General features: G+C 49.5%; 1 protein-coding gene across 2 annotated transcripts in view; it reads left to right on the top strand.

Annotated features, from left to right (window-relative positions):
• Positions 1-10,216, top strand: part of Notum (palmitoleoyl-protein carboxylesterase notum) — a 69,071-nt gene that overhangs the window by 46,230 nt on the left and 12,625 nt on the right. For both annotated transcript variants that reach the window (XM_053795019.2, XM_053795020.2), the window contains 2 exons: positions 2,935-3,221; positions 3,586-3,724. In XM_053795019.2, coding sequence (XP_053650994.2) covers positions 2,935-3,221; positions 3,586-3,724 — 426 coding nt within the window. The remainder of the gene's footprint in view (positions 1-2,934; positions 3,222-3,585; positions 3,725-10,216) is intronic.

Below are 10,216 nucleotides of genomic sequence, written 5' to 3'. Positions count from 1 at the left end.
ATATGAGGCAGCAGGTGAGGGAATATGAGGCAGCAGGTGAGGGATTATGAGGCAGCAGGTGAGGGATTATGAGGCAGCAGGTGAGGAATTATGGGGCAGCAGGTGAGCAATTATGAGGCAGCAGGTGAGCAATTATGAGGCAGCAGGTGAGCAATTATGAGGCAGCAGGTGAGGGATTATGAGGCAGCAGGTGAGGGATTATGAGGCAGAAGGTGAGCAATTATGAGGCAGCAGGTGAGGAATTATGAGGCAGCAGGTGAGGGAATATGAGGCAGCAGGTGAGGGATTATGAGGCAGCAGGTGAGGGATTATGAGGCAGCAGGTGAGGGATTATGAGGCAGCAGGTGAGGGATTATGAGGCAGCAGGTGAGGCATTATGGGGCAGCAGGTGAGCAATTATGAGACAGCAGGTGAGCAATTATGAGGCAGCAGGTGAGCAATTATGAGGCAGCAGGTGAGGGATTATGAGGCAGCAGGTGAGGGATTATGAGGCAGAAGGTGAGCAATTATGAGGCAGCAGGTGAGGAATTATGAGGCAGCAGGTGAGAGAATATGAGGCAGCAGGTGAGGGATTATGAGGCAGCAGGTGAGGGATTATGAGGCAGCAGGTGAGGGATTATGAGGCAGCAGGTGAGGGATTATGAGGCAGCAGGTGAGAGATTATGAGGCAGCAGGTAAGGGATTATTAGGCAGCAGGTGAGGAATTATGAGGCAGCAAGTGAGGAATTATGGGGCAGCAGGTGAAGGATTATGAGGCAGCAGGTGAGGAATTATGGGGCAGCAGGTGAGGGATTATGAGGCAGCAGGTGAGGAATTATGAGGCAGCAGGTGAGGGAATATGAGCAGCAGGTGAGGGATTATGACGCAGCAGGTGAGGGTATATGAGGCAGCAGGTGAGGGAATATGAGGCAGCAGGTGAGGGAATATGAGGCAGCAGGTGAGGGAATATGAAGCAGCAGGTGAGGGTATATGAGGCAGCAGGTGAGGGAATATGAGGCAGCAGGTGAGGGAATATGAGGCAGCAGGTGAGGGAATATGAGGCAGCAGGTGAGGGAATATGAAGCAGCAGGTGAGGGTATATGAGGCAGCAGGTGAGGGAATATGAGGCAGCAGGTGAGGGAATATGAGGCAGCAGGTGAGGGAATATGAGGCAGCAGGTGAGGGAATATGAGGCAGCAGGTGAGGGAATATGAAGCAGCAGGTGAGGGAATATGAAGCAGCAGGTGAGGGAATATGAGGCAGCAGGTGAGGGAATATGAGGCAGCAGGTGAGGGAATATGAGGCAGCAGGTGAGGGAATATGAAGCAGCAGGTGACGGAATATGAGGCAGCAGGTGAGGGAATATGAGGCAGCAGGTGAGGGAATATGAAGCAGCAGGTGAGGGAATATGAGGCAGCAGGTGAGGGAATATGAGGCAGCAGGTGAGGGAATATGAGGCAGCAGGTGAGGGAATATGAGGCAGCAGGTGAGGGAATATGAAGCAGCAGGTGAGGGAATATGAGGCAGCAGGTGAGGGAATATGAGGCAGCAGGTGAGGGAATATGAGGCAGCAGGTGAGGGAATATGAGGCAGCAGGTGAGGGAATATGAGGCAGCAGGTGAGGGAATATGAGGCAGCAGGTGAGGGAATACCTCACATTTTCCAAGACAATTTAACAGAAAATACATCGAAAAATATATAAGAAATAGTTTTACATTTTTCGAGTGGATGACCCATGCGGGTTTAGTGTGTTCCCGTGTACATTATTATTGTTTCATTACATCACTGGTTTAATTCTCATAACCTGATGAATAAAACCCGCGCAACACCTGTGTACCGTCAATGAGAGATGTATCGCCTATACAACAGGTGTTGGGATACAGGCGAAGTATCTCTCACGACTCACGAAATCGTAATGACAGGACTGCAAACAAACCATACCACGAGGAGGGATAGAACCCGCGGTTAGAGAGTCATAAAACTCCAGACCGACACGTTAGCCACTGGGCCAGCTGGCTCAGTGGCTAACCCATCGGTCTGGAGTTTTCTGGCTCTCTGACCGCTGGTTATATTCCCGCCCGTACTATGGTTTGCAAGTATCTCTCAGTGAGGTTACCCAAATTTTACATATGTTAGTAAGTGTATAGAGTTACTTAAATTATCATATATAGCAGCATGTGTGTAAATTACTTAGGATAACCCAAGAAAATCCGACAAAGTGACCTGTTTCCGCTGGGATCCTTAGTAGTTAGTAGTTAGGTTTTAGCAGTTAGGTTTTAGACACTCTTGAAACACTTTGGTATCTTTACTGACGAAACGTTTCGCCACGTAGTGGCTTCATCAGTCCTAAGCAAACAAGAGTGGTGAAGATCAGAAGGAATTTGAGGGAGTCTGTCTCCCAGCCTGGAGTCGATGTCATCAGTCCATCAGTCTTGATAAGATTTGTACAGCCTGTCGACCACACGAGGTTCATTAAGGTTGTTCGTAACCTTGACACTGCCACTTAAAAATACGGTAATCCCTAAAATAAGAACAATAAAGTAAATTCTCAGCCTATATACGTTGAGGAATATATATTTCGGTGTATATATCCTGTGCTGTATTTCTATACACTGGCTAAGTTTAGGACTGGCTTGCTATGACATCCAACCCAGTATTCACTGACTGTTTATATTCGTGTCGTTACGATTTAACGAGACATCGGTTCGTTTATTCATCTAATGGATGCAAAATCGTATCTTAGAAAGAAGAAAGCAGCTAAAGACGACGTTTATCTCCAACTTCGACCATTGGCTAGTGACACTGGTGACTTCAATGATCCAAGTCGGACCGAAATGTCGTCATGAGTTTCTGTCTCCTGTGTACGAGTTGTTTGTGTATTGTTCCAGTCACGGTATTGTGGCTTTTTGTTGTTTTGCTATAATACAAGTGTGTTAGTAATCAGTTTGTCAACAGTGCAGGTGGAGTCGGAGTTCTGGTGAACGTGGACCGTGTGGCACGACAGCTCTCCCAGCTGGGCATACAGGCTGAGGTCCGAGCCGTGTCGGACTCTGGCTGGTTTTTAGACAACGAACCTTTCGCTCCCCGCAAGTGTGTCGACGCTCACAGCTGCCCACCGCTGGAGGCCATCAGGCGGGGCCAGGAGCTATGGCAGGGCAGGATACCCGATCGCTGCAGAGAGGAGTACCCGCTTCACCCCTGGTACTGCTACTTCGGATATCGGGTGTACCCGACGATGCAGTGTAAGACTGACTTGTGTTCGCTGAAATAACTTACGAATGAGTAGCCTTAGATCCCATATATGTAGCACAAACATCACTCCTGGAAAAGGATAAGTTTCGTATGCAAGTGTGTGTATGTATTCACCTATTCGTACTTACGTATTTGTGGATGCAGGGGTCGATTCACAGCTCCTGGCCCCCGCCAGGAGTGTGTGAGTGTTTTTCCAACTGATTGCGTCTGGTTCCTACAGTGCTTTTCGGAAATCAAAACAAACTTGATTACTTACCAATAATAATAATAATAATAATAATAATAATAATAATAATAATAATAATAATAATAATAATAATAATAATAATAATAATAAATTGTGACACTCCACAGCTCCCGTGTTCGTGTTCCAGTGGATCTTTGACGAGGCTCAGATGACAGCTAACAACGTTGGCAAACCAAACTCCAAGGAACAGTGGGACTACATCCACGGTATTGGTGAACGAATTAGGAAGACCTTTGAGAATGTTACGTAAGTCACTGTACGTTGTGATGCGTTGTGAACCTTGAGTAAGTCACTGTACGTTGTGGTGTGTTGTGAACCTTGAGTAAGTCACTGTACGTTGTGGTGTGTTGTGAACCTTGAGTAAGTCACCGTACGTTGTGGTGCGTTGTGAACCTTGAGTAAGTCACTGTACGTTGTGGTGTGTTGTGAACCTTGAGAAAGTCACTGTACGTTGTGGTGTGTTGTGAATTTTGAGTAAGTCACTGTACGTTGTGGTGCGTTGTGAACCTTGAGTAAGTCACTGTACGTTGTGGTATGTTGTGAACCTTGAGTAAGTCACTGTACGTTGTGCTGTGTTGTGAACCTTAAGTAAGTCACTGTACGTTGTGGTGTGTTGTGAACCTTGAGTAAGTCACTGTACGTTGTGGTGTGTTGTGAACCTTGAGTAAGTCACTGTACGTTGTGGTGTGTTGTGAACCTTGAGTAAGTCACTGTACGTTGTGGTGCGTTGTGAACCTTGAGTAAGTCACTGCACGTTGTGGTGTGTTGTGAACCTTGAGTAAGTCACTGTACGTTGTGGTGTGTTGTGAACCTTGAGTAAGTCACTGTACGTTGTGGTGTGTTGTGAACCTTGAGTAAGTCACTGTACGTTGTGGTATGTTGTGAACCTTGAGTAAGTCACTGTACGTTGTGGTGCGTTGTGAACCTTGAGTAAGTCACTGTACGTTGTGGTGTGTTGTGAACCTTGAGTAAGTCACTGTACGTTGTGGTGTGTTGTGAACCTTGAGTAAGTCACTGTACGTTGTGGTGCGTTGTGAACCTTGAGTAAGTCACTGTACGTTGTGGTCTGTTGTGAACCTTGAGTAAGTCACTGTTCGTTGTGGTGCGTTGTGAACCTTGAGTAAGTCACTGTACGTTGTGGTCTGTTGTGAACCTTGAGTAAATCACTGTACGTTGTGGTGTGTTGTGAACCTTGAGTAAGTCACTGTACGTTTTGGTGCGTTGTGAACCTTGAGTAAGTCACTGTACGTTGTGGTGTGTTGTGAACCTTGAGTAAGTCACTGTACGTTGTGGTCTGTTGTGAACCTTGAGTAAATCACTGTACGTTGTGGTGTGTTGTGAACCTTGAGTAAGTCACTGTACGTTTTGGTGCGTTGTGAACCTTGAGTAAGTCACTGTACGTTGTGGTGTGTTGTGAACCTTGAGTAAGTCACTGTACGTTGTGGTGCGTTGTGAACCTTGAGTAAGTCACTGTACGTTGTGGTGTGTTGTGAACCATGAGTAAGTCACTGTACGTTGTTGTGTGTTGTGAACCTTGAGTAAGTCACTGTACGTTGTGGTGCGTTGTGAACCTTGAGTAAGTCACTGTACGTTGTGGTGTGTTGTGAACCTTGAGTAAGTCACTGTACGTTGTGGTGCGTTGTGAACCTTGAGTAAGTCACTGTACGTTGTGGTGCGTTGTGAACCTTGAGTAAGTCACTGTACGCTGTGAACCTTGAGTAAGTCACTGTACGTTGTGGTGCGTTGTGAACCTTGAGTAAGTCACTGTACGTTGTGAACCTTGAGTAAGTCACTGTACGTTGTGAACCTTGAGTAAGTCACTATACGTTTTGAACCTTGAGTAAGTCACTGTACGTTGTGAACCTTGAGTAAGTCACTGTACGTTGTGAACCTTGAGTAAGTCACTGTACGTTGTGAACCTTGAGTAAGTCACTGTACGTTGTGAACCTTGAGTAAGTCACTGTACGTTTTGAACCTTGAGTAAGTCACTGTACGTTGTGAACCTTGAGTAAGTCACTGTACGTTTTGAACCTTGAGTAAGTCACTGTACGTTGTGAACCTTGAGTAAGTCACTGTACGTTGTGAACCTTGAGTAAGTCACTGTCCGTTGTGAACCTTGAGTAAGTCACTGTACGTTGTGAACCTTGAGTAAGTCACTGTACGTTGTGAACCTTGAGTAAGTCACTGTCCGTTGTGAACCTTGAGTAAGTCACTGTACGTTGTGAACCTTGAGTAAGTCACTGTACGTTGTGAACCTTGAGTAAGTCACTGTACGTTGTGAACCTTGAGTAAGTCACTGTACGTTGTGAACCTTGAGTAAGTCACTACGTTTTGAACCTCACGTGAACCTAAGCTTAATCAAGACTTGACAAAGCTTTGTGCTTAGCGAAAAGCTCTCTAAATAAAAGCTTTGTCTTCAAGCTTGTCAGCAATAAGCTTTTTTCATCCAGTAGTAGTGTTTATGAGGATGCGCTAAACACGTATGAGTTACACAGCGCCAAGGGAACCAGAAGAAATTTGGTTTGATCCGAGGAAGTGAAAGGTATTTCCAGAGCCCTGCACCAGCACCTGGGCACTGCTCTTGAAGGTGCCCAAACTCTTGAAGGTGCCCAGACTCTTGAAGGTGCCCAGACTCTTGAAGGTGCCCAGACTCTTGAAGGTGCCCAGACTCTTGAAGGTGCCCAGACTCTTGAAGGTGCCCAGACTCTTGAAGGGACCCAAACTCTTGAAGGTGCCCAAACTCTTGAAGGTGCCCAGACTCTTGAAGGGACCCAGACTCTTGAAGGTGCCCAGACTCTTGAAGGTGCCCAGACTCTTGAAGGTGCCCAGACTCTTGAAGGTGCCCAGACTCTTGAAGGTGCCCAGACTCTTGAAGGTGCCCAGACTCTTGAAGGTGCCCAGACTCTTGAAGGTGCCCAGACTCTTGAAGGTGCCCAGACTCTTGAAGGTGCCCAGACTCTTGAAGGGACCCAGACTCTTGAAGGTGCCCAGACTCTTGAAGGTGCCCAGACTCTTGAAGGTGCCCAGACTCTTGAAGGTGCCCAGACTCTTGAAGGTGCCCAAACTCTTGAAGGTGCCCAGACTCTTGAAGGTGCCCAGACTCTTGAAGGGACCCAGACTCTTGAAGGTGCCCAGACTCTTGAAGGTGCCCAGACTCTTGAAGGTGCCCAAACTCTTGAAGGTGCCCAGACTCTTGAAGGTGCCCAGACTCTTGAAGGTGCCCAGACTCTTGAAGGTGCCCAGACTCTTGAAGGGACCCAGACTCTTGAAGGTGCCCAGACTCTTGAAGGTGCCCAAACTCTTGAAGGTGCCCAGACTCTTGAAGGTGTCCCAGACTCTTGAAGGTGCCCAAACTCTTGAAGGTGCCCAGACTCTTGAAGGTGCCCAGACTCTTGAAGGGGCCCAGATTCTTGAAGGTGCCCAAACTCTTGAAGGTGCCCAGACTCTTGAAGGTGCCCAGACTCTTGAAGGTGCCCAGACTCTTGAAGGTGCCCAGACTCTTGAAGGTGCCCAGACTCTTGAAGGTGCCCAGACTCTTGAAGGTGCCCAGACTCTTGAAGGTGCCCAGACTCTTGAAGGTGCCCAGACTCTTGAAGGTGCCCAGACTCTTGAAGGGACCCAGACTCTTGAAGGTGCCCAGACTCTTGAAGGTGCCCAAACTCTTGAAGGTGCCCAGACTCTTGAAGGTGCCCAGACTCTTGAAGGTGCCCAGACTCTTGAAGGTGCCCAGACTCTTGAAGGGACCCAGACTCTTGAAGGTGCCCAGACTCTTGAAGGTGCCCAAACTCTTGAAGGTGCCCAGACTCTTGAAGGTGCCCAGACTCTTGAAGGTGCCCATACTCTTGTAGGTGCCCAGACTCTTGAAGGTGCCCAGACTCTTGAAGGGGCCCAGAGTCTTGAAGGTGCCCAAACTCTTGAAGGTGCCCAGACTCTTGAAGGTGCCCAGACTCTTGAAGGTGCCCAGACTCTTGAAGGTGCCCAGACTCTTGAAGGTGCCCAGACTCTTGAAGGTGCCCAGACTCTTGAAGGTGCCCAGACTCTTGAAGGTGCCCAGACTCTTGAAGGTGCCCAGACTCTTGAAGGTGCCCGGACTCTTGAAGGTGCCCGGACTCTTGAAGGGACCCAGACTCTTGAAGGTGCCCAGACTCTTGAAGGTGCCCAGACTCTTGAAGGGACCCAGACTCTTGAAGGTGCCCAGACTCTTGAAGGTGCCCAGACTCTTGAAGGTGCCCAGACTCTTGAAGGTGCCCAGACTCTTGAAGGTGCCCAGACTCTTGAAGGTGCCCAGACTCTTGAAGGTGCCCAGACTCTTGAAGGGACCCAGACTCTTGAAGGTGCCCAGACTCTTGAAGGGACCCAGACTCTTGAAGGTGCCCAGACTTGAAGGTGCCCAGACTCTTGAAGGTGCTCAGACTCTTGAAGGTGCCCAGGCTTGAAGGTGCCCAGGCTTGAAGGTGCCCAGACTCTTGAAGGTGCCCAGACTCTTGAAGGTGCCCAGACTCTTGAAGGGACCCAGACTCTTGAAGGTGCCCAGACTCTTGAAGGTGCCCAGACTCTTGAAGGGACCCAGACACTTGAAGGGACCTAGACTCTTGAAGGGGCCCCGACTCTTGAAGGGACCCAGACTCTTGAAGGGACCCAGACTCTTGAAGGGACCCAGACTCTTGAAGGGACCCAGACTCTTGAAGGGACCCAGACTCTTGAAGGGACCCAGACTCTTGAAGGGACCCAGATTCTTGAAGGTGCCCAGACTCTTGAAGGGACCCAGACTCTTGAAGGTGCTCAGACTCTTGAAGATACCCAGACTCTTGAAGGGACCCAGACTCTTGAAGGTGCCCCAGACTCTTGAAGGTGCCCAGACTCTTGAAGGAGCCCAGACTCTTGAAGGTGCCCAGACTCTTGAAGGGACCCAGACTCTTGAAGGTGCTCAGACTCTTGAAGATACCCAGACTCTTGAAGGGACCCAGACTCTTGAAGGTGCCCAGACTCTTGAAGATACCCAGACTCTTGAAGGGACCCAGACTCTTGAAGGTGCCCCAGACTCTTGAAGGTGCCCAGACTCTTGAAGGGACCCAGACTCTTGAAGGTGCCCAGACTCTTGAAGGTGCCCCAGACTCTTGAAGGTGCCCAGACTCTTGAAGGGACCTAGACTCTTGAAGGGACCCAGACTCTTGAAGGTGCCCAGACTCTTGAAGGGACCCAGACTCTTGAAGGTGCTCAGACTCTTGAAGGTGCCCCAGACTCTTGAAGGTGCCCAGACTCTTGAAGGGACCTAGACTCTTGAAGGTGCCCGGACTCTTGAAGGTGCCCAGACTTTTGAAGGTGCCCAGACTCTTGAAGGGACCCAGACTCTTGAAGGGACCCAGACTCTTAAAGGGACCCAGACTCTTGAAGAGACCCAGACTCTTGAAGGGACCCAGACTCTTGAAGTGACCCAGACTCTTGAAGGGACCCAGACTCTTGAAGTGACCCAGACTCTTGAAGTGACCCAGACTCTTGAAGGGACCCAGACTCTTGAAGGTGCCCAGACTCTTGAAGGGACCCAGACTCTTGAAGGTGCTCAGACTCTTGAAGGTGCCCCAGACTCTTGAAGGTGCCCAGACTCTTGAAGGGACCCAGACTCTTGAAGGTGCCCAGACTCTTGAAGGTGCCCCAGACTCTTGAAGGTGCCCCGACTCTTGAAGGGACCTAGACTCTTGAAGGGACCCAGACTCTTGAAGGTGCCCAGACTCTTGAAGGGACCCAGACTCTTGAAGGTGCTCAGACTCTTGAAGGTGCCCCAGACTCTTGAAGGTGCCCAGACTCTTGAAGGGACCTAGACTCTTGAAGGTGCCCGAACTCTTGAAGGTGCCCAGACTTTTGAAGGTGCCCAGACTCTTGAAGGGACCCCGACTCTTGAAGGGACCCAGACTCTTAAAGGGACCCAGACTCTTGAAGAGACCCAGACTCTTGAAGGGACCCAGACTCTTGAAGTGACCCAGACTCTTGAAGGGACCCAGACTCTTGAACGGACCCAGACTCTTGAAGTGACCCAGACTCTTGAAGGTGCCCAGACTCTTGAAGGGTTTCCAGACTCTTGAACGGACCCAGACTCTTGAAGTGACCCAGACTCTTGAAGTGACCCAGACTCTTGAAGGGACCCAGACTCTTGAAGGGACCCAGACTCTTGAAGGGACCCAGACTCTTGAAGGTGCCCAGACTCTTGAAGGGACCCAGACTCTTGAAGGTGCCCAGACTCTTGAAGGGACCCAGACTCTTGAAGGGACCCAGACTCTTGAAGGGACCCAGACTCTTGAAGGTGCCCAGACTCTTGAAGGGACCCAGACTCTTGAAAGGACCCAGACTCTTGAAGGGACCCAGACTCTTGAAGGGACCCTGACTCTTGAAGGGACCCAGACTCTTGAAGGGACCCAGACTCTTGAAGGGACCCAGACTCTTGAAGGGACCCAGACTCTTGAAGGGACCCAGACTCTTGAAAGGACCCAGACTCTTGAAAGGACCCAGACTCTTGAAAGGACCCAGACTCTTGAAAGAACCCAGACTCTTGAAAGGACCCAGACTCTTGAAACGACCCAGACTCTTGAAAGAACCCAGACTCTTGAAAGGACCCAGACTCTTGAAAGAACCCAGACTCTTGAAAGGACCCAGACTCTTGAAAGGACCCAGACTCTTGAAAGAACCCAGACTCTTGAAAGGACCCAGACTCTTGAAAGGACCCAGACTCTTGAAAGGACCCAG

The sequence above is a fragment of the Cherax quadricarinatus genome, chromosome 72 (assembly GCF_038502225.1).
Source record: "Cherax quadricarinatus isolate ZL_2023a chromosome 72, ASM3850222v1, whole genome shotgun sequence".
Taxonomy (NCBI): Eukaryota; Metazoa; Arthropoda; class Malacostraca; order Decapoda; family Parastacidae; genus Cherax; species Cherax quadricarinatus.
This window is presented reverse-complemented; position numbering and strand designations above follow the sequence as displayed.